The sequence below is a fragment of the Anopheles merus genome, chromosome 3L (genome assembly GCF_017562075.2).
Source record: "Anopheles merus strain MAF chromosome 3L, AmerM5.1, whole genome shotgun sequence".
Lineage (NCBI taxonomy): Eukaryota > Metazoa > Arthropoda > Insecta > Diptera > Culicidae > Anopheles > Anopheles merus.
The window spans coordinates 30,868,618-30,892,934 of record NC_054085.1 but is presented as its reverse complement, the minus strand read 5'-3'; the positions used below and the strand labels follow the sequence as shown (position 1 = coordinate 30,892,934).

Genomic DNA, 24,317 nt, shown 5'->3' with positions numbered 1-24,317 from the left:
TGTTTTTTGTTGTTGTTTCTGGCAGGAATTAAAGTGTCAAGCTCCTAGTGTGTGCCTGGGTGCTATTCACGCTTACGCGCTACTTGGATGTGTAGTGAACGGGAAGGACCCGGTGCCTGGATATTGCTCTTCGACTAACAACGGTAAGTAAATTAGGCCTGCTGCGATGTTTACGTGATTAGGGGGACAAGTTCCTTGTGTGGTATCAGAATTATATCTTTGATCTTCAAAATCCTTATCAAGAAACTTTTTCAATTTTTCTCTACATCATATGCTCCAAAAGTTCATCTTTCATTTTTTGGGATGACTCTCCAACATTGTATACACCTGTGAATTGGATTCGTTCCCACCACCTGTAACCTATACTGATGCCTCAAAGCTCGCCGGGGAATGCTTTGAAGAATGCCAACAACACACACGCACACACAAAACTCCAATACCGTACCGTTTTCTTTACCCCCCCCCCCCCCCCCCCCCCCCATCAGCACAGGCTGGGACCGGGAAAACCGTTTCTCCAAGCAGGCGGCGGCGGTGTGTGCAATCGGTCATTTCCCGGTTTGCTTGCGGCCTTCGGGTATTTATTTCTGGTGCTCCACAGTGCACCAGAAACTGTAGTTTCGGTGAGCGCTTCTCCCGTTCCATGAACCAAACAGCACGGGGCATCCGAACCATCCCGATACACAGGAACACACGTAGTACATCGTCAGATATCGGATCAAATAGTGGCCCGTGTGTAAGCGCGGCTCAACCTTTTGGCTTGATGTTTGGCAAAAGAATGCGAACCGAACCGAAAGGGGTAGAGCAGCTACACTAATGGAGGGGTTTTTTGTGTGTGTGTGGAGGAAATGGCAAAAAGATGCGCTTCTACGTCTTTTCTGCTTTGCCCGCGGTTGTTGCACGATCGAAGGTGAATTTTCGCTCTATGTTTTCTTCGTAGCACGGTTTGCCCGTGTTGATCGCCAACGCTTTACGTCATAAAATTTGGGAATGGGTTGCAAAACGGGGCAAGATGGTGTCCCGTAGGGGGCTGGCATTACTACAGGATACACTTAAACATGCAAGGTTTCTCTAGCCAGCTCAACACCAACAATTCAATCCCGTAAAATACATTTCAACAATAACAATTGAAACTCGAATGATATGTCATTTGTTGCTTTGTATACGTTCGATAAACATTTGACAATGTTGGGGTTTTACGGGAATTGGGATTTTACGAATTGGAAATGAAGCTTATAGTGTTGAGTTGGATAGAGACACCCTGTAAAGACATATTGAACATTGTGCACGTTTAACTGTTAATAGTGTTTAAAAGATAAACCAAAACGGTTTCGGTATTCATGATTATATCATTTAAATGAAATACAAAACAAAATTTATAGGCTACATTAGTAAATATTTGACCAAGGATAATTCAAGGGAATTTAATTAATAGACTTATGTAATAAAATAAATGTCAATCAATTGAAATCTAATTGAAATAATAACCTATTTCTTAGAAATAATAGTGAAAGAGTATTACTTAATGCGTATTTAAGTTGTACAATATCATGTGATGAACTTAAAATATTTGGCTTGGCATTCGGCATATTTTGAATACTTTAATTATAATCTAAAGAACAAACCATAAATGTCATTTTGACCTACTTTTTGACGTTTTGATTAAAATTAAAGCACCAGTGTTGGTTATTTCCCAATTTTTCTTGTGACTAATCTTACACTAAATTTAATCAAAATGTTAGTTTTCTAGTTTCGTTGTCATTGTTGTGGCTCTCTGACACTTTTGCTGAAAGAAAATGATATAATGCTACATTAGAGTAACTACTTTAATCTTCATATTTTAAATCAAAACCTTACCATGACCACTGTGCCCCAGAATGCCCAACAGCAGCCGTTTGCACCCGCCGGGACTACATGCTTTTTCGGCATTTCCTTCTCACAGCAGCACAACACAACCACTTTTCAGCTTCAGAGAAAGGGGGTACCGTTGTTGTTTCTCCTTCTCGCTTCTCGAATTTGTTCTACGTTGAGTGCGATTCTTTTGATAAAGCTCATCAGCAAACACACGCGCAAACAACACGAGGGAACTGTTCTTGCAGAGGGCCACAATCACTTCAGCTGCATGTGGATGGAAGAAGAAGAAGATGTGTGCTAAGCAACCGAACTAATTGTGGGTCTATGGCCCAAACGCTGCTACCGGGCGGGCGGGACTATGAGGCGCCAAAAGCAACGGCAACGGCGATGATGATGATGATGATGATGATCAAGGTGGATCAGACGATGACCAGCAGCGCGTGTAAACTCAGTCAACAGGCGCCTTGTGTTCCCACTGCTAATTGAATAGCTCTTTACATGGGTTGTTGTGGTTCAAGATCGCTAAATCTTGAGGAATGCAAATGCAGGGAAATGTCTCCAGTTGTTTCCACGAGTGTCTACCACTAATTGTAGTGGGCAATCGTGTTTTGCGCTCAAGCGCACGACGAACACACACTCAGCAAAGGGATCGAAAGATCCCGCGCAGTGTGCGAGAAATTTGCACAGACAAGCCGCTGTATCACATTATGCTCTCTTCGAACCTCTCCCGAATGTACGGCTGGCAGAGAAGTTCGCCTTATGCTCCTATGCTTTGACCACAGACCCTTTTCCTTTACGAGCGAAACCTGTTTTTGTGTGTCTGCGTACGGTGGGACGTAACAATGTACGCTGGGAGGCGTATTGGTGCCTCCAGAAGTGCACCTACCACATAAACGTGTTTTGCTGCTCTTTGAAGAACCATCGCGAATATTTCTTTTTTTTGCGAACTCAGTTCCCCTCAGTACCTCTGTACCCTTTCGGAAGAGGAGGAAAGGGATACTGGGCTCTTCTGGCCCCGGATCGTGAAGGAAATTTGTCTGTACGTGTATGTGTGAGTCTGTTAGTAGAGTAGAGTAATTGTTGTGCGTCGGGTTTGACCGAAAGATGTTGCGAATGCTGCTAAGACAGTAGCCGAAGCCCAACCCAGACCGATTCGTAGCAGATGATCGTACTCTCGTTCGGCTATTACGTACCCGGCACCAGTTGGCACCCTGCCGGAGGAGCTGCACGGCGAGGAAGCTGCTAGCCACTGCTCTGATGCAGATGTCGTTTTGTGGAGAGGTTCGGGATCGGAATCGAGGTGCTTTCTGGTTTTGCGCCTCTAATTGTGTTACCGGTGTGTATGTGTGCGTGTGCCTGTAAAAACGTTTGCGTAACGTATCAGTCAGGTTGGTGTTAGGCGAGTCTGTTACTCCCAGAAGGGGGTTCATGCAGCTATTTGTAGCTCTCCCGACAAGACAAATTGTGCTCTTATTATATGAGTTTTATGGACGGTGGCTGGAGCAGTGTGCGGTGGCCTAGTGGATAGAAGCGCTGACTTTTGCAGGGGCGGACAAGTCCTATTCCCATTCAGACTGCTGAGTTGCTTCATCTGAGTTTTGATATTCAAGTAATTCCTGTCATCCTTGTGTGTAATTTGCCAGTGTATTTTGCAGTTCATTGAACCAAAAAGAATATGGAGAAGTTCTACTGTGTATCTGCTGTGAACGATCTTCAATATATTGATGACTCCAATATATGTATAAATCATCTTGATGGTTTCTAATTGCTTTAATCTTTCAGCTATTAAAGTAGCTTTTAGCGTGTGGTGCAATCTTCTTAATCTCAATCTTAATTCAAACCCTAAAATGCGCTTCATTATTTGTGCGATCTAAAGTAAATCGTGCTTAATCGAATCTTGGACTTGAAAAAGAGCATCCGCAGCATCCCGCAGTAAAGCCTCCCCGGGGGGGCCTCTTCATTTATCAGCTTCGATCTGGTGATGGTGATGGTGGCGGCTAGATCGGATCTACCGTTTGTGTGCGCAGATTAAATTCCAAATTTAATTGAAGCTTTTTCTAACGCCTGTTATGTGTGTGTTTCTGTGTACCTTTGGTGGTATGATGGGAATGTGAAGCCAAAAACTGGAAAAGAAAAAGAGTAGGAGCCATGTGTGGTGTAAAACGGGGCAATGGGAATACGATTTGGGATGGAATGTGGTGCAAATTGGGCAACGATCAATCGGCACACAGCAGAGCAGCGCAGCTGTTTTGTGTGTGTGTTCGGGACAAAAGCTTACGCAATCCATTTTGGGAATAAGTCACTGAAGGGAGTGAGAAGCCGAGCTTCGAAACGAAATCGGTCACAACAACGTGAAGTTACCTCGGATGCTTTTAATAACGTGTCCAAGCTCCTTCGCTCACACTCGTCTTGCAGGACAATTAATCTAGGGCTTCTGGGGCCAGTATTGAAAACGTCTTGGATAAGTCGTCCCACCTTGTCTGTGGCCTACATTGAGACATTTACAAATGACCCACCTTTTGGACTGGAAAAAAAACTATGAAGTTGCCGCCCTGCTACAAAATCTGCCCTCAAAGCATAAATGAACGCCTAACGCGGTGGGGGTATAAGTCACCGAGAGACAGCAAATGTTGTATTCCTCCCATAGCGTCACGCCGTACTATTTCCGTCCATAATGCCCTTAGCAAAGCAGTTATTTGATATGACTGCAACTCTCCCCTGTTTCCCTGTTTCCAGTTCCCTTTGGAGTAAAGTGCGTTTCGGTGTATTTTTGTTATCCTCCACATGGACACAGACCGATAAAACGGAACCAACTAAAAAAACCGGTAGGAAACGGTCGTGTTTGTTTCGGAACTGGTTGGAAGAATTAAGCCACTGATTTCGAGCACTTTTCCAACCGGCCAGATCGCATCTCCCGAAAGTGAAATGGGGCTGATTACCACGAGACGTACCGATCTGCACCCCGTGAGTGGATTGCAATAATAAAAATCGAAAGCACGCGCGCCCGATGTGCGATTATAAACGCATCAAATCGTTTGCATATTAAAAACAAAAAATGGATTTCTTACTGCGCGACGACGTCATGCTGTGTGCGCGCGGACTGTGGTGCGAGAAAGATGATCTTCCGCCGCACAGGTTTCGTTTCTTTTCAAGGTTTCCAGTGCTTTGGAAAGCAGAAAATTAAACGGTAGAAACGGTGGTCTTGAAATCTGGCGTGTGACGCTTGTTTTGTTGCTTTGTTGGACCATCGTTCAAGAACGTACGAATAGGCTTGCAGATGATGCACTTCTTGCTGCGTCAACTTCAACTCGATCTTTCGGCACTCGTGGCTCGTGGGGCTGTTGTACCCCCTCGCAAAGGCCAACAAAATCGCCCATTTGCGAAGGCCATCTTTTGAGATGTGCACTGTGGAGTGGTTGCGTTGTTTGGGATTTATCCTCGCTTGCGGAGTGTACAATTTCGTCTCGTTTGGTCATGAGTCATTCACGTGCGTGTATTTTACATTATTGCCGTTCAACTTGTACGCTCATCGCCTCGATTCGTTTTCCAAGACCAAGGTGGGTTTTGGCGCCTGTTGGGTTTGCTTGGTTGTGCCCTTGCCTTTAGAAGAGAGAGAGAGATGAATTTGGCAAAACGAGCCAATTTTTGTTGGATTTCGCATATGTCTACGCTTGAAGACGCCTTTTCTCGTACCGTTAACGCTCAAGGCGATACGAAGATGCCAAGTTTTACTCTCAAAAATGATACATTTTTACAAATGTCTGTTTAGGAATTTGTCCTCCAGGCGTTTTAAACATGGTTTGACTGAGCAAAGATAGCAAAATTTTAGGTTCTAAAGCAAAGCTCCATTCTTCATCGCCTTCTTCAAGGCTTTGATTGCTTGGCTTCGTTCCAATCAAGGGTTTTATGGATTTCCTTCACTTGCCTGAGGGTTCTACAATCACTGACATCGTCATCACCATCATCATCGTTCACGGTTGATGCCGGTGACAGCAAAACTGCCAAGGCACCGCAACTCGCACCATTTATTGCCGTTGGGCAGCATCATTGACCGACCTTGAGTCTTTCCCCCGTGACCGCTAATGGCGGAAGTTGAGTTTGCCAATCGGCGTCACACCGAATGCCATTTAATTTGTACACGACGCTGGCGCCATTTGCCGGTGCCATAAACACTGCCGGAGAATCTTTACGCGATGACCACGAAAAAAAAAAGATTAATTTCTTTTCAACCCTTCTTCACGATTCGCACACGCTGAGTCGTGTTTGAAGGCTGAGAAACTGTAGAAGAGTTTTGTGCAAAAGTGCAAAAGGGTGCGCCAGCGTGGAGCCGGCTGTGTTGGTTTGTTACAGCAACTTCCAGCAGCGAGTACCGAAATGGCCATCGGGGAGTGTTTTTTTTTTCTTTTAGCAACACACAGTTGGCCAGATTTGCGTAACGGTTTGGGTTTTTTGGGGTTAATAATGGAACGATGGCTTTTACTAAACCTTTAGTTTGGAGGGGTTAACCTTCGGCTGGGGAAGCTCGCAATTGCTTGGCAATTGCAATGGCTGCAGTTTCGGTCGTCTTCAAAGTGTGAGATCTCAATCACAAACTAAACACTTTTTTGTGTTATTTTGCTAACATAAAGGCACAGAAACGATGGCAAAAAGCCGACTGAAGTCATTGCACAACAAAGCTTCTCTTAAATCAATATTTTGCTCAAACACACATCCACACACACTCATCGCCAGTGACTTCTTCCGAGCCGATGCTTTGCACAAACTTTCTGTTTGCTAATCCTTCTCTGGGCCCCGACTTCTCTGCTCCAGTTTTTACGAAACCAGACGAGTGCGCACTTGAGAGCAAAACAACGACAAAAAAAAACCCTCCATTGTCGAATTGACAATGTTGAATTTAAAATCGGTGTGACCCTCGGTGGTCAGATCGGCAAAAGACGGCCGCGCCTGCCCGGTCACTTTCACCCGATTTCATCGCGGGCGCACTTAAAATTCCGCGTCAACGTCAACTTTTCAGATGACAGAGTACTCTTTCGCGCCAGACTGCACACGCGCATGGCGTCTGCGTCATGGTGTCAGATCAGGCCCGTACCTTAAAGAGGAGCAAAAAAAGAAAAAGAAATAAAACAACGGCATGATGGAACCACGGATCTAGAGAAAAATGAAAATGCCCTCCATGTCGTCGTTCCAATTTGTGCAGAAAATTCGTTGCCCGAAAGCATCTGTATGCAGCACGAGCAAGCACGTTTTTTAAGTGTGGCTTTCACTTACCTCGGCGTAGACTTTCTTCGCCACACTCATTAGAATAACCCATCGGCAGGATCCTTCTCAAGTACTGTGTGTAGCTTTTTCTCTTCTTGTCAGCAGCTTGTTTGATAAACAAACAGCGTACAATGCGCGGATGTGCGGACTATAAACCGAGAAGGCTTTATTGAAACTGACCCCTTCCGAACGTAAAGGGCGTACGTGGAACGACTAAGTAACAAGGGAGTGGTCTGCTTGTTGCTTCCCCGAGTGACCTCGTTCTGTCGAGCGAAGAGCCCCAACAGAGAGAGAGGGTCTTTTTTCTGTTTTTGCAATGATACGTTGCTTTTACATCACGGTCGTCGTGGTGCGATCTTGCAGATCGCCGATACATCGATCGATAAGCAACTAGACGTAACTAATTGCCCATCAGTTTTGTTCCGTGATCGTGTTGATAGCATGGTGGTTTTACTCTCTGAAGTGTTTGATTGATTCAAGATCACTAAAGCTCGACATCTCCGCACAAAGGGGACAGTGAGACGTTACTCTGCAGCCATTAGCTCCGTCGATGCACACACGTCCCTCAAAACTGGTTAACTCAATCATTGTGCGCTTCTTATGGACGCGCACGCATAGAGTGATCTGGGGCAGGGGGGCATCGTCAAAACAATAAACACTCACAACAAAAGCGATCAAAAGCGATCTTTCATCAGGTCTTCCCCTGCCCAGCTATGACGAATTATACCTCCCCAGTATGTTGTGTGCACAGTGTGTCAGTAGCCCGCACGCGCGCTATCCTGCTGATCAGCCCCGGTCGCCATCTTATTTACATTCACAGCAGCACACTGAAAGCCCCCCCGAGCCTGTGATGCTCGCCCGGTGTTTTGTTCGACACCTTTCTGTAACAATAAATCATCAACACACACAATCTCTTCTCTGTCTCCACCATTGTTTGGACAACTGCAATGGATCGCGTCTGCGTCTCTTGGTACAACAAACACCGATCGGACCTGATCGTGTTGACCCAAATACAGGTCGAATAGGGTTCCGAATGGGAAGAGATGCGCCATAGTAACGCAACCCTGCTACGTGCTAACAACAACACTGTCACATGCATTTTGTTGATCTTCCAAATGATTCATTTTCGGTTAAAGCCTGATGAGCAAACTAGTATTGCTGCTGCTGCTGCTGCTGCTGTAGACTGTTTGGCTCGGTTGAGCTTAACTCCGTTTTGTAAATTATGCATCAGCAAACGGGTCGCTAACGACACACCACTGGCTTCATGAGTCACTAAACGAAGACGATGGTATCGATACATCATGCGTTCGTTAATCTCCTAAACCTGTTTCCAGGCTGTCGCTGTGTTGCCCGATCTTCAGCTCGATCCAGCTACACGGGATCATTTGTTGGTAAAAGCAATCAATCCACAGTGCCGCAGAAAGGCATCTGTTGGATTTTTCGAAACATGTCAGTTGATGTCACTTAACGTTGTGAGTCATCAAAATTCATCATGCCAAACTCCGGACTGGCAGATGCCTTCTTCCTGCTTCTCCTGGATGAGTGTGTAGATTAGTTTGCAATATTAATCGCTGTGTATCAGTGAAGCTTCGGGAAGTCATCTGCTGTACAGCAGGCGTCCAATTTCGTGACAGTCGTGTTTCGCGTCGTACAAGCCGGGAGGACGGCGTACTAGGTCACAAAAACGATACATTGTAGTTCACGCTTCCCGAATCGGCAGCAGCGTGTGCCCACTGGCAGTTAGTGCTAGTGTAAGGTCAGCCAGAGAAACTCCAGACAAAAAGTAAAGTAAACAAAAATCAGATAAACATGAAAACATTGTCATTAGTTCACGCCCGTAGACATGGTGAACATGACGATGGACGTGTCTTTCCGCTATTCCCCATGGTGGACACGAAAACAAAAAGCACGACAAATCAGTTCGTGTATGTGTGTGTGTTACTGGATCATGCCAGTGGCTTCACCGTCATAATTTATACCGCGAGGTTCGAATAGTGAGACACCTTGAACGAAGCACGAGCCTCAAGACACACTTCATAAATATAGAGCAGTGCTGTTTTGCCATTTTCTTTGTACCTTCTGGAGTGCATCTTATCCGTGCTGTATGATGATATCTTGGGTTTGCTAGTACACCTTCCGCAACCTGTAGGGAAATGGAGGCAAATTGGATCGCAAAACATGGGTAGTGTGTCTTTTTGCCTGGAGGAATAGATACTTAAGCGCCGCCGCTGTTCACCACCACTAAACAGGGTGGCCACTCAACCGGGAAAACCGGGAAAACCGGGAATCAGCCGGGAATTTTATTTATCCGGGAAAAACCGGAAAAAACCGGGAATTTCGTTAAAAAAAACGGGAATATATCACAGCTCTCGTGTACCAAGTGTATTTTCAGCCACCTGCTTTCTTATGTGTTTTCTTCCCAACCTACCGCGGGCTTACCTACATCGTCGCACCAATGTCTATGGAAAACACAGTCTGTTTCATCGTCATATGGTACGAATTGAATGTACTTCTCATTCGCACTGGTGCAAACTTTACGTTCGCCGAATCGGGTACACGCTATTCCGTGCGTCTGTATTTTGTTCAACACACCGTAGGTTGTGGCAGTGGCGGATTTAACGGTGGGTGGAGTGGGCGATCCACATTACGCCCCGTATTTGTCCAGGCGATATGTATTATTTTTTGGGAACTTGTTATCCTCCCTCCCCCCTTAAACAATTTCAACGTACCAACCACATATCACCAGTACATTGGAATTTTACGTTTCGGTTTGGATGGTCTTTACCATCATTCCGCCCGATTGTGTGGAGTCCCAGAAATCGTGCGCGCACGTTGATCTGTCTTTTCTCCCACAGTCCAATTGTTGCTCTTTTGTTTTCACGGGGTTTTGCTCTAGCCTATGCAGAATGGGTGCTCTAGTAGTATGGATGAGTCTTGCGTCGTTTCCGTTCCCGAGAATCGAAGAACAACCGTTTCAACAGCGCAGCCGTGATCGTGTAATGGTATGTGTATAGAATGATATCAAAAGCTTAAGCTGCAACAGAATAAATGATGGAGTAAGTAAGAGTGGGTGGGGGGGGGGGTTGTCGTGGTTGTGGACACTTTTAGTTCATTTTGCAGTTTGAGTTGAACAGAACAGCATCGAATGTGATGTGATAAGATTTAAAATTGGATTCTCGAAGTGCAAGTGCAAATCACGGTATCGTTTGAATTGGTTGATATTCAGTTTATTGAAGTGTGTTTTTCAAATTACTTAATTTGCTATCAGGTAAGTTTTATACAGCACTGGCTGCAAATTGGTTGATTTATTAATTATTAATAATAGTCTCCCATAGATTGTCTGCTATGCCTACCACATACAATCCAAACTATGAAAATTCATTTCCATGGTGTTCTCCTGACCCGAAGGACGTATATGCAGCGGTTTGCAAATGGTGTAACAAAAAAATAAAAATCAACACTATGGGTAGAGTGGCTTTGTTAAGTCATGAAAAAAGCAAAGCACATCATCATCAAGTGTTGGTTCGAAAAACTAACCTTCCAATCAGCCATTTTTTACCAAGTAAGTAAATAACCGTTTGGCGGTAGTTACATTTTTAATGTTTGGTTTTTGGTATGTTTAAAAGTTATAACGTGTTTATAATTTTAAAGTAGCAAAGTTAGGATGGTGTTCTATATAGAAGTATTAAAAAGAGTGTTTGTAGTAGATTAACCCTTTCCGACCGATGCTGATTTTTATTAACTTTCCGTTCCGCTGGCATCACCAACGCAAGCAGTTGATTTTGAACCAAATATGCTGCAGCAAAATTGAGTTTTTTTTTGTATTACGATTTAAACTCTTCAAAGTACATCAATACTGTTATGTGTGCGATGAGATTTTGGCCAACCGCAATAATTCTTAGAAAAACATTCTTTGATCTGCGCTTCGCTGCTATTCTTGTGAGTAGAGTACAGTTCTTGACGATGATTGTTGTTACTCCCGCAAAACGCTAATGCCGGTCACCAAGGAAAGGACCACCAGTAATCATTTCCGTATGCCGTTGGCATTCTTGGAAGTTTTGATTGTTTTGAGAATAAAAACCAAAATGTGCAAAAAGGTTTTCAAATTTTTTTTAAAAACTGCCTAACAGCCTTACCCATAAAGTGAATATAGATTCAAAGCTAATCCGATGAGACAAAAGCTAGATCAGATCACAAAAACCTCAACAACGTAATGATTTTAATCATAACCTGATTTTTTTTTCATCTCACTACCCACTTCATCTAGACCGCTATAAAGACGCCCACAGCCGGCCGTTTTTAAAGTTTCTTTGTGTATGAGTATAAATAATAGCTGGATGTTGGTGATATTTTATTTACAAGTATTAATAAAGTATTTGTGATATTGGTTGTAGTACTGATATGCGGCATAAAATATTCTGCAAATCATATAGTTACAGCAGTGCTCTCCAACTATTTTAGGATCGCTGACCACTTGGCTTTGGAAATATATTTGATGCGGCCCACATCTTATTTTATATACTTAGTTCAACGTTTTTAAGCATTTGTGTAAAATCATAAGAACGAATTAGACTTTGCGTGAAAGTAATGTGCAATTTTAGATATTTTGCTATATTTCATTTAATATTCATGAGAATATGGCCTATCACACACCAAAAGAAAGAATATTCAATTCCCCAACTTTTTCGACTGTTAAATATTAAAATGTAGAATTAAATACATTTCGTTATGATTCTCCGCTGACCATTATTGTTTCACCGTGAACAAATCTGGGAGTTACAATGAAAAGCATTAGATTATTAATTCAATATGATTTCTAGTCTAGATACTTGGGGAATTTAATTTCCTTTCTTTTGGTGTAGAATAAGCCATATTCTAATAAAAAAATATGCAATATAGTCGAAAACCCCAAAATTTCACGTTCAATTTCACTTTATTCTATACGTAACTGTTGTAAATTTTATCTTGATGGTGTGAAAACAATTGCACTATGTGTATGGTAATAAGCTATTCTTAGAAAAACATTTTTTTTCGCGAACCGTTAATGCAGCGGATCACAGGTTGGAGATCACTAATTTACAGTTATGGTAGTTGGTGTATAACCCGATAACTAGCAATTAATTTACACTTTCACGAATTCTGTAACTTCAGCTTAATGATTAAATTTATGTAGTGTTATATAATGGTAGTGCTATGCACGCAAAAATATGGTTATTGATTTTTAAGAGAGTTCCTTTCTTCTTTTTTATAGATCAAATCGTTGGTAATAACCTGTTGTCGTCATCTCCGTCACTTTCTTCAATTTCCACTGCAATGGCTACCCAAATCTCAGCTTCAGATTCTTCCACGAACACTGATAATCAACACTCTAAGGCTTCCAACGTCTTGAATAGATTCATGCTAAACGAGCAAGTTACAAGTGCTGAAATTGTGTGAGCTCTGGAAACTATTGCCACTCATAACTCCTATCGCAGTGCTGGGGCTAACACTAATTTGTTCAAAACTATGTTTCCGGACAGCCAAATTGCCGCCAAGCTCGAGATGGGACGCACAAAACTTGCGTATCTAATAACTTTTGGTCTGACACCTTATTTCACAAACGAAATATTTAAGCAACTTGATGTATGTTCCGAAATAGTAATTGGTTTCGATGAAACATTGAACAAAGTTTCACAACGCCAACAGATGGATGTTAGTGTGAGATTTTGGAATGAAAATAAGGAACAGGTAGAATGTCGATACATTGGATCAGCGTTTTTAGATTCTTCTCGTGCAGTTGATCTCCTTAACGGATTGAAACAGTGCACAGAAAGAAAGCCTGCTCTACTGAATAACGTGATTCAGCTAAGCATGGACGGACCGAATGTAAATTGGCGTTTAATGAAGGACTTATGCGAAGAACTTCGAAATCTGCGTGGGGTACCATCTTTTGATTTATTAAACATAGGTAGTTGCGGCTTACATGCTATTCATAATGCTTTTAAAAATGGTATGAAGCACACTGAATGGAACATTGACGAGTTTTTGACATCCCTCTATTATTTGTTCAAAGACTTTCCGTTGCGCCGTGCAGATTATAAAGAAACTACCGGATCCAATTTATTCCCACTGAAATTTTGTCCTATTCGATGGGTTGAAAATTTGAATGTGGCTGAGCGTGCATCTAAAATGATTCCTTATTTGAAAGTCTATGTGGCTGCGGTCAAAAACCAACGTGACAAAAAACTCAAGGAAGGTCACCATTCTTTCAAAAGGAGTTTTGCTGCAGTTGCTCAGTCTAGGCCATTCGCTTTAATAGAAAAGACCATTTCTGATGAAATGTTGAGCCCAAAACTTGCCTTTTTTATTTCCTCAGCTGGATGTGTGGAACCCTTTTTGCGAGAATTTCAATGTGATGCTCCTATGGCGCCATTTTTGTTTGATGAGTTATCTTCAATTACCCATTCTATAATGAGTAAGGTTTTAAAATCGGAATACTTAAATGTAAAAGCTAAAGCGATTACCAATATTGAGCTCAAAGATAACAACACACTACCGACATCGCAAGTTGATATAGGCTTTGGAGTCAAAGCGGCAATTAAAACAATAATGACAAGTGGAAAAATATCTGAAAAGGTGATCCTTCAGTTTAAGAACGATTGTAAAGCTTATTATATTGCATTTTTAACAAAAATTTGTGACCGTTCTCCACTGTGAGACCATCACAAAATCGCTTGATATTGCCTTGAAAAGGTTGGAGTACTGCCTAGATTACATGGTCCAAAGAGACCATTTAGGGGGTAATGTAGCGGACAAAGTTCGTCAGGAATTCACAAATGCGGTAGAAATTTTTAGCATAAAGTCATCTCTAGCTGCCTACAAGCGACATGAATGTCGACTAGATAATTTTTGGTTTAAAGTTCTTGCGGATTCGAGAAAAGAATTCTCAAACTTAAGAATTTTTTTTAAAAAATTTTAATTCTATCACATGGCAATGCAACACTGGAGCGAGGATTTTATATAAACAAAGAGTGTCTGATAGTTAATTTAATCGACGAAAGCTTAGTGGCGCAGCGAATAGTATACGACGCTATTTTGAACGCCGGTGGTGTTTTAGGGGTAGACATAAATAAATCACTCATCCAGTACGCCCGAAACGCGCATGGACGATACGTCGAGAGCCTGGAGCAAAAGAAGAAGGAAAGGGCACAAAAGGACGATGCCAGTGCTAGAAAAAAGACAACGAATCAAGCACTTAAGGAATTAGAATTAGTTAAAGCCAAAATTCTCGCAGATGCTCAGAAAGAAGTAGCCTTGATCGAAGAGAAAATGAGTAATTTGAATAAATAAGCTGTTTCAGCAATCTTATAAAAAACGTTTATAATGCTTAATAGTTTTATTTTTAAATAATAGTTTAAGGTTATTTTATTTAATTCTTGTTACATCGATAACAAGCAGCTTTGCACTGTCATACTAATTATAGACGAAGTTATAAATACTATTAGAGTTACCTATAACATTGTCAAAAAATGCTTTGAAATTTTAGTATCGCATAAGGCAATCAACTACGGGCAAATGAAGTGTAATAAACCGGGAAAACCCCTAAAAAATCCGGGAAAAACCGGGAAAAAACCGGGAATTTCAAATCCTGATTCGAGTGGCCACCCTGACTAAAGCATGTGTTCTTTTCTGCTGAAAAACGAGTATTCAGTGGCTCCATCGTGCGCGAGGCGTCAAATTACCCTGAGGCTTTGCTTCCAGAAGTTGCTGAACTTGAACTGCTTCCCGAAACTTGTAGGCTTGTAAAAGGAAGTAAGGTGATCCCAAACGGAAATGACAACAGACAAAAGCGCTTTCCAGCAGTTCCAGCGAATACGCTCGTTTCGGAACAAAGCTCCAGAATGCTCTTACTCCCAAGCTATGATGTACGATCTGTGAAGTACTCGCTTATCGTGGCGTAAGTGATCTTTAACTTCTGCTCCGTTTGCCGGGGTGTAGGCACACGCTGATTGTAAGTCATCTCCATTTCCCTGTGCGCGTGATGTTTGCATCTCTCTGTCAAACACTGGGATTGGGTGCACTCACATCGTTAAGTGTGTATAATTTACCGCCAGCACACATGGGAAGGAAGCTTCCAAACGATTATTTTATTCCATAATCGCTTAGGAAAAGGTAAGCCATTTATCCATTATATGCAAATGTGCACACCGAGCACACGATGTGGGATGTTTCTACAAGGGGGTTTGTTTTGATTGGGGCCTTACCAAACTCAGAACAGATTAGGGGGCCGATCGAGGGGTTGATCTTCGTCTTGAATTATGAGCTAATCCCTACCACAAAACGGAGGGTACGACGCAAACGCATCTGAAGCAGAAAGCTGTGAGCTGTTGTGTGGTGCCCCGTTTTGGAGTGCAAGGGACTATGACATTTATATGGAACCTTGGTAAGAATAATTGGTTGCACATTTCGCTTTGCTGCGAGGGTTAATAATACAACGGACAGTGGTTGCCTACTCCTATCTTTGGTTACGTGCTTTCCACCCCGTTTGCAGCTTTAGCTATTACCGTGCTTCGTACTTAATATACCGTTGCAAAACTAAATTAGGGCAGCAGGGCTATGAGAGCTTTGAAACTGAACCCAATGTCCTAATGTCCACGTGCGCGCTGCGATACACATCAGAATTACGTCAGCCAGCTCGCAAGAAGGGAAGGAGCGGCTATAGTTGAGTCATTTGCGATGGTCCTCTTTTTTTTTTTTTGGGCCATTTGCACGCATCCGTCGTCTTCGTCGTCGTCGTCGCCGTCGCCATCGTTTCCACCGTAAGAAATCTCAAAACGGGCCGGACGAAATCGGTTTTTTGGTTGGGCAAGCATTAAAACAACATCCATCCGCCGCCCGGCTCTCGGGATTGTTTTGTCTCGCCAGCGTTTGTTCCAGCGCAAGCAAAAGGGTGAAGAAACTAAACGTTTTGCGCTGCTGGGTTGGTTTTGCTAAATAATGATGCAGCTTAAATGCGACGTGGCGTGACATTTGAAGCAACTACTACTGTCTGCAATTGGGGAAGATTAGGTGTATTTTTTCGCAGAATGTGTTAACCACGAGTAGCGCTGTGTGTTGCTTCGTTGCGGTGTTTAAAATATTAACCCTAAACTGAACGATTGAGTGATCTTTTTCCTTCTAAAACCTCAACATCACGCAACATGATCAACCATGACAGGGGAGAAGTGTGCTGCGCCTAATGAGTTGCTGGTTAAATAGCTTTAAATTAACACCTGTCCGGTTCGATTTATCCCCACGCTTTCGCTGCGAATACCGGTAACCTACCTCAAGCGAGAAGAGCACACAGTCCGTTGGGCAATGAAGATTGCATTTATCATTCCGATGGCGGGCGAACTTAACCTGTCAGCCATAAAAACCATCTCAATTTCAGCCCGATATTCCGGTATGCGACGGTTAAGTGTGTTTCCGCCTGAAAGGTTCAAGTGAAGTCGAAGAATTCTCTTCGACACTCGACGACGTCGTCGTCCGGGAACTGACCTGTGTCTGTACGGTCGTAGTCCGTTCTTGTAAACCCCGTGCGTTGATTTATCGCATCCCGGTCCTGCAATTAGTCGGGTTCCGCTGTGCCGAGCTCAGCCTGCTCGCCTGAATGTTTGCTGTTGTGATTGCTCGTACCATTGACCGTCCAACGACGGTGCGAAGGTCTCTCCTCGAGAGCGGCGTCGGTGCTGTTTTGCCGATCTTTCGCCGGCTAGGTTCTATTTTTGACAGGCCCTGGAAAGATGTCCAGTCCCCTCGGTTGGGTTTTATTGCAGTGCCAGAAATACGCTGAAAGATTTGCAACCTTCAGCACAACCCGATCGCTTCGATCGAGTTGAAGGCAAACCTCGAATGAGGGGATGAAGATCATTTGGTTCCGTAAAATAGTATCACTACATCTTGCCGAACCGACATTGACGGGCGATGGCCGCATCATGGTTTGGAGTGGCGCAGAGTCTCGACCCATCGCTTGACAGCTACCGGGTTCTCGTGTTGTTGGGAAATAATTTTAGAGCTGTCCGCAAATGGACCGCACCGCGACACAGCCAGCACGTGCGAGAGAGTCGCAGCAGGGTTTTTACGCAAAGTAGTAGCAACTTCTAGCCAAACCGCCACCAACGCACGCGTGCGTCTTGCAGTGAAGGAAGTATTTTTAGAAAGCGCATCCATTCGGGGAGAACCTTTTGGCTCGTGCGTTGGGGTTTGGGTTTTGGCTTGCGTTTGTGCTTGTGCGTGTGGGATGCAAACAAGTGAGGGAGGAGTGTCACTGGATCCCGGCAGGCCCTCCAGATTCTTCTCGAGTTTTTGGAACCGGAAAAGACGGGAAGAATACGCGCTATAACTCATCTCGTCTATCTTTAAAGCCGCAGAGAAGGTAAAAGGGTGATGACACTTGATGGCAACGAAAGAGGAAGCTGTCATCCGTTTTGTCAGTAGAGTCGGAGTAGCTCCTGGGAACTTGGCAACCAGATTGAGTGACTATCAACTCGGTAGAATTGCTCAATTTGATACACAGGGCAGCTCTTTTGTTTCTTCCGTGTCGGCCGACTCTTCTTCATCAAAGATTCACCCCTCATTAGGGACCCTGGCTGCTGGGTTGCTTTCATTAAGGTTAAATACCCGGTGCGCTTTAATGTGATTCCCTCATGCGCCTGATACGCCCTGGTTTGCTGGCTGGCGGTCAGCTTCTGGCAGCGTTTCAGTTTATAGGTTAATGGTTAGATAGTTTTCGGCACACTCATTAATACACACTTGCACTCGATGTGTAGACAGCTCCCTAACAGAACAGATCCCACCAGTTTATGAAGCAGCAGTTCACGTTGATGCCCCTCAAAGTGCATTGTTTTCACTAAAAAAAAAAGTAGCTCCGATTGTGTCAACGCTTTCCACTCCGTACGCCGCTACTAATACCTTACGTTTTCACTAATTAAAACGTTAAATTTCCTGCCACCAAAAGGGAGTGAGATGGGTTTTTTGAAAAATGGCTGTGTGTTTATTTGTTTGTTTGGTAATTGGTGCGTTATTTTTTGTGTGAGTCGTGTCCTACCTTTTTTTTGTTGGCGGCGTTGAACGTTCGTCCATTGGCTGTCAAAACGTGTTTACAAAAATATCGACACGTCCCATTTCCTACTGGGGCTATCTTTGTAGAAGCGCGCACGCACATTGCCTGTGGAACGCTGTTGATGGACGTTTCGTTGCTTGGTTTTTTCTATTCAAAAAGGTTAGCGTTAAACAAATATCTATTTTTTACAACAAACCCAACGAAAAATCGGTGTCATAGCCTAGGGGCATACATTTTTTGTCTTGAGTGTATTAGACATTAGGAAAATATGCGATCAACAATTGATCGCTTAGGCCAGTGAATGGCAATCTTTTATGTTGGGATTTCCATTTCAAGTCTATTGCTTACTAAGAAGATGTTATTTATTTAGTTTTTTTTAATCAAGATTTATTTGTTGTCACATAGGTTTAATTCAATTTTATAAATAGAAAAATTACTATAATTAATGAATTGTTCTTTAAACTCAATGAATTGTTTGTTTTGAGGCGACTATAAGCTACAAGGAGCGACTAAAATGAATTAATATATTATATCAATATTTAGAATCACTCAAATGGAACATTTTTAAAAGATGGTTTTCATTGAAGATGACCTTCAGTTTCAACATACGATTGCTCAACCATAAATATTGTTGTTTGGTCCTTTATTATCACTTCCGTGTGAATGTATGTTTTGATACTGCTGAAAACAGGCCGGAAAAATATGCGGAAATTGATGATGTTTATTTTTCGCTTGCGTGGCTAAAACCCATTTAGAAAATTTATTATTCAGAATAAAATCCCTGATGATTCTGAAAAAAATTCATGGACCAAAATTCATTACCTTAAAAATGGATTTAAACTGAAAAGCTTGCTAACCACTGACTTTAGCTACAAACTGGATCCGTTTCTATGTTTGAAACTCTCAAATGGTTAGTTTTTTTTTTAATACAATATCAACCTTGTAATACTCTGCACAATAACATCAATCAATATAAAATACGCGATCGAGAAGCGATACTGTTAGCGATCATCCAATCACCAATGCTACACTACCCCGTTAACTTCCTCGTCCGCAAAATGACTTAGTTTCGCTTCACAACCAATGCAAAACATGCCATAAATTTAACGCCATAAAAATTGAAAATCAAAATAAACAAACCGCAATCGGAAGCAGGAGTGGAGAAGTTGGCAAACATGTGGACACGATCGTCCGATCGAATTTGGTATCGAGAATGGGATGAATTTTAATTTCCATCTCCCCACGGCGCATCGAAAATGTGGCGGACACCGAGCGCGCGTGTATTTGTTTATTTCCTTTCGCCTGTCTGCGCGTCTGGAAAATCGGACAAAACCTGCCAACCAGCCGTGTACGCCGTGTGTGGCGTGGACATACGCGGGGGGGGGGGGGGGAAATAAACTTAATTTAGCACGCACAGTACGCGCGCACGAACACGCAACACACCACCATCGGCGGGTTGTTTCGGTTTCATTTCCTCGCTCAAACACACACACACACACACACACGCACGGCCCTCGTTTAATTACGGTTGATACTTGCGCTTTTCCGTCCATCCGTCCGGTATCATGCGTACTGTGAATTTTCACGTCATAGAGGAAAGAGAAAATAACGCACAAAATTGTCGGCATATTTGGAGATCTTTACCAGGTCTCGAGCGAAGGGTGTTCCGAAACGTGGGCGCGGGCAGCTGGCAAACTGTGTGCGATAACATGTTTGCATTCCTGACAGACATATGACTCGATGGAAGGTGACCTCGAGCACTCCAGGTTCTTTCCCGGGGAAGCGGAACGGGAGGCATATGTGAGTTTTATGACAATTTCCTAAGGTACACAACAGACTGCCATCAAAATAGTTCCCCTGGAGTTTGTTTTGAGGGACGCTTTTATGGTGGTGTACTAGCATTGTGCGGGACAATAATAAGATAGCTTCCAGCAGGTCGGGCAGTTATCGCACCGCTGATAGCTACTTTATGACATTCAGCAGCACAAGCCACGCTGGAATGTTATGTTGACATGGAAAATACACACATAAAAAGCTGTAGCTGGCACAACAAAACAATAGGCCGGAAGCTTTTCTCCCCTATTGATGTTGGAACGCAGACACTTCAGCCTATCTTTATCATCGATCAGAGACAATGTGATCGATTTCAAAACTGCATTCGATGCAACCGACACTGTGCTTTCTCTAGTGCACAGCATCTCCAATCGAAGACGACGACGTGGAACATTACCCGTTCGCTTGAAGACAACACCCTCTTGAGTTGAGTGTGTTTACCTACACACGCATGCATTACTGCAGGGCTAGAAGAAGCTCCACACCACCAAGAGTTCAACACTTTTGAGACACACGGGAGGTCTCCGATAACCGAAATCAACCTGCGTCCTCCGAAACTAAATAAACGAACAGGTTTGGTCGTTGGTCGGTCCCGCTTCTTCGCGATAAAGTGCTCGACACACTGATAAGATTGCAGGTCGGTCTGATTGCCGGCTGGTGGGGGCGCTTTTCCCTGTTGAAACAGAAGATAGTCGAATCAATCGATAAGTGGCAGGCGAAACCATCGGTTCAGCTATTGTTGCTCTGCATTCTTTGTTGGTACTCCAATTAGACTTTTGACGGGTCATGAATGTTGCTGGTGGTGTAGTGTGAGAAGAGTGATTTTATCGTTGAAAAGGAAACGGAGATACATCTTCCAGGCGATATCCTTGCAGAACAGATTTGATTGCTGTGCTGGTGTTTGTGAGTGTTAAGGTGAGTTGTGATGTGTGACTGTGATGTTATATTAAAACCAAAAAAAAAAAACTCCCTGAAAGTGCATTCTTTATAAGACATAGCAATGACACATTCTACAAACAGACTGTAACGTTTGGAGCGTCAAACGTCATGCAAAGTTGCGTCAAACCTCCCTGAAAAACTGCCTTAGATAACTGTTGGGAACCGAACCATAAAAAAACACTCACATAGAAAGGGGTTTAAGGTCCCCATCAAAAAGATGACGCATCAAATATTGAACCGTCACACCGCGAAAGGACACTCTCCTTTTAAGGATGGCTATCAGCAACCTTACTGCAAAAGTGGATGACTAACAATCGAAATGGTTGATGACTTTACGGTGCAAAAAAAGCAAAAAGGGGTGTGTGTATGTGGTTAGACATTGAATGAACTGGAAGCAGGAAAGGTGTGAACGATGACTTCCAAGCTCCAATATATGTGTATGCATATTAATATTGGAATTGGTCATTCGTAACGACTTGATGTGATGAGTCACTTGATAGTGAGCGAATCCTGCCATGCAGCACCTCAGAGTGTGTGGTGCAGGTGGTGGTGGTGAAAAGTAATACCCTTAAAACTGCCATCTATCTTCGCCATCTGACATCACTGACATCATCCAGCCAGTGGCAAGGTCCAGTCGTTGGAGTTGGCTAGGTGTAACTCCCGGTAGTTTCCGTTTCCAAAGAATCCCTCAGTGGAGCGTGGCTAAGACCTGTTAGATTAACATTAACCAGTGAAGGGGATGGGGTGGGATTTATTAACCCCCCACTCGCCCTCTGTATCCGCACTGGTACATGCGTCACAACACACACGCACACACTGTGGTAACCTTGTATGCACCGATTATGAAAGTACTTGCTCGCGTGTGCTGACTTTTTTTTCGCGATTTGTTTAACGATAGTCCCATTGAAATAAACTCAAAAGGTGGCGGCGGAGGGGATATTTGAAACAGAAAGCACACAGACACAAACACCCACCCAATACAATGCGCTCCTCGATTGCAGTTATCGCGAAAACCCCCGTTGTTGCTACTATCGGCTTTCGCGCTGATAATTATCTCAACCGCTTCGATGAAGTGTGTATGGCATGGCGTTTATGTGCATATTCGCCGCATCGAGCGTATGCGATAGGGCTGCGGCCACTTCTTGAACGACGCAAGACTCACCCGCTACTTCGTTCGGTTTCACTAATCCTAATGATTGATTTTGGCCGCTAATTTTGTAACGCCAGACTGCACAAACCCTCTGTCTTTAATGTGTGTCCGGCTCCTCCGATCGTGTGTTGTTTTTTTTTGGCGGGGAGTGTTAATGTGTGTTTAGCAGGCTATCATTACGAGCGACATACAAGAGGGACGTTGTCTCTTATCTTGCGGAGTGGAGAGTTAGATTAACGATGTTAAACAACCCGATACAGCAGTGGTTTTGGACAGAAGACACGGGTAGCTAGGCCAATTAAATGCGGATTGGGAGAAAATTGGTGTTTTTTTGGAATATTAATGCCCCTACGATTGTCATCTTCCGAATTGGAGTTTGTGCTGATATATGGGAATTTCTCCAATTGAAGATCTTCGGGGGTTTTTTTTTTGGGAAAATGTTTTTAATTTATACATTTCGCGAAACATGTACTCACAAAAATGCGTATAATATGCTCCAAGTTATCGCTTTTTTGTCCCTGGCACCGTGGCAATTATTTTTGTTTTGCGATCAATATCACACCACTACATTCCTTCCTATTTACTATTACACTTTCGTTTGAAGGGAATTGTAAAACTGCTGCTGGTCACAGTCACGGTGAAGAGCAACGGACCTCTCAAGGTCCGTCCGCCTCCTCAGATGGTTCTGGTGGATGCTTCACTTCAAAGCCTGATTGCCTTCGTCGGAGGTTTATACGATCGTGGACGACCGGTGCAGTCTGTGTGTGTCATCGCCATCGCCTTTCGAACTCCTTAACCTTCTCCCTCTGCCCCATCCACAAGGGTTCAATAATACTTTTCCTGTCGGGGCAAACGATGCGATCGTAAAACAATTATTTATGACCATAAAACCCCCGCGCGCACGCTCCGCTCGCGTACGCCTTTGGGTGTACATGCGTGATACATATATGATGTTGCCTCGGTGGAGCACAGTACCCAATCAAAATAGCTGGAATTGGAGGCAATCTTGATATCTAATGACAAACTAAATGTATGAAGTATGATGAGACAGCAAAACCTTGAACGGCCTGCGCTTTGCGGAGGAGACAAACAGGCCAGACAAGTGTTCGATGGTGCCTCCTACCCCGGACAAGACTCCATCCTCTTTCTAATTGAAACAAAAAAAAAACGTTAACGTGACTATCGTGTCACGTTGCCTTCTTATCGGTGCGTGTAAATCACGACAAACGAAGGAAGGAAGTGATCTAATTTCTGCGACGATCTAACTTCCACTTGGGAAATGGTACGCCTTCCGCACAGGATAAGAGTTATTTCGTGCAGTGCTCAGTCCCTTGTCAACTCTCACTCTTTTCGCTGACCAGCTGCTCATTCCATTGCTGGTCGATTAACTCTAAAGGGTGTAATATGTATCTACCTTTCCCTGGCCAAGGGACGCGTTTCATTGCCCACGAAAGGGAAATGCACCGGGTGGTGGGTCAGCGCTTATCTCTTCCCAACCAAGCAAGTGTGCATGGCTACTCCGATCATAAAAACAATCACGACGGGGGGGTGATTTTGTCGAACCGTTTTTCTTTAACGCAGTTGTTTACGACCTCCCCCTCGTCTTCTTCACCGCGTGAGTAGGGTGAGAAATGATTCAACAGCACCAAAACAAACCACCTCCCGGAACTATTAGATGCGCCTCGTTTGTCGAACACCACACGAGCGGCTCGAGCTGCTAAATAAAATGCATTTTACGCATCGCGAGATCACGCGATGAGATGACGATGGTGCAGCTGCAGCTGGTGTGGTGTTGATGGTGCAGCGCTGCGCCAGTACAGAGTGAGCGTGTGGGTAATTATGGGAACAAACGGGCGCCCCCTTATCATGCAAGCGCTTTGCTTTGGTGGAGTGTGTGTGTAGGGGCACTGTTTATATCTCAAATTTGTTGGTGTTAGTTTATGATCAATCATTACAGGTTAACACCTTCGGTAGGTAAGCGTTTTGGGGGGTACGTCCTGGTAATGAGATCATTTGGAATCGGTATAAAGATTCTGATGATCTTCCGATCTTCTGATGTGTGTCCCTTTTTTACTCTCTATCGTATGACTTACCAATTAGGAAGCCCTCGTTAACTACAATCCTATCGTATGCAATAAGGTTTCAACATCTCTGTGTCATTTCCTTTCCGAAACAAAACAAAAAAGAGTCAGGGTTGAGCAACCC

At 43.5% G+C, this 24,317-nt stretch overlaps 2 protein-coding genes and 1 long non-coding RNA gene across 6 annotated transcripts in view; 2 read left to right on the top strand and 1 right to left on the bottom strand.

Annotated features, from left to right (window-relative positions):
- Positions 1-41: 41 nt before the first annotated feature.
- Positions 42-24,317, top strand: part of LOC121598546 (unconventional myosin IC) — a 31,669-nt gene continuing 7,393 nt past the window's right edge. Inside the window, exon 1 of one of the 2 annotated variants that reach the window (XM_041925555.1) lies at positions 42-143. The gene's annotated coding sequence lies outside the window, so the exon portion shown is untranslated. Of the gene's footprint in view, positions 144-20,712; positions 20,939-24,317 lie in introns of those variants that run through there. The other variant, XM_041925554.1, reaches the window with a different exon arrangement.
- On the bottom strand, positions 1,532-20,540 carry LOC121598551. Its single transcript, XR_006005589.1, has 3 exons — positions 20,469-20,540; positions 1,855-2,115; positions 1,532-1,783 (listed from the first exon to the last, which is right to left on the bottom strand). It is a non-coding gene; the product is annotated as an uncharacterized LOC121598551 (long non-coding RNA).
- LOC121598550 lies at positions 10,203-15,289 on the top strand. Of its 3 annotated transcripts, none has more exons than XM_041925564.1 (3): positions 10,203-10,378; positions 10,446-10,672; positions 12,362-15,289. In XM_041925564.1, the coding sequence occupies exon 3, from the start codon at positions 12,616-12,618 to the stop codon at positions 13,804-13,806; it is 1,191 nt and encodes a 396-aa protein (XP_041781498.1). In that variant the 5' UTR covers positions 10,203-10,378; positions 10,446-10,672; positions 12,362-12,615; the 3' UTR covers positions 13,807-15,289. The 3 variants fall into 3 exon arrangements, with proteins under 3 accessions (XP_041781498.1, XP_041781497.1, XP_041781496.1); XM_041925563.1 differs by having other exon boundaries at positions 10,436-10,672; XM_041925562.1 differs by having other exon boundaries at positions 10,203-10,672.

Coding starts and splice junctions, on each gene's coding strand:
- LOC121598550 (XM_041925564.1), top strand. CDS start 12,616: ATGTTTCCGGACAGCCAAATTGCCGCCAAGCTCGAGATGGGACGCACA.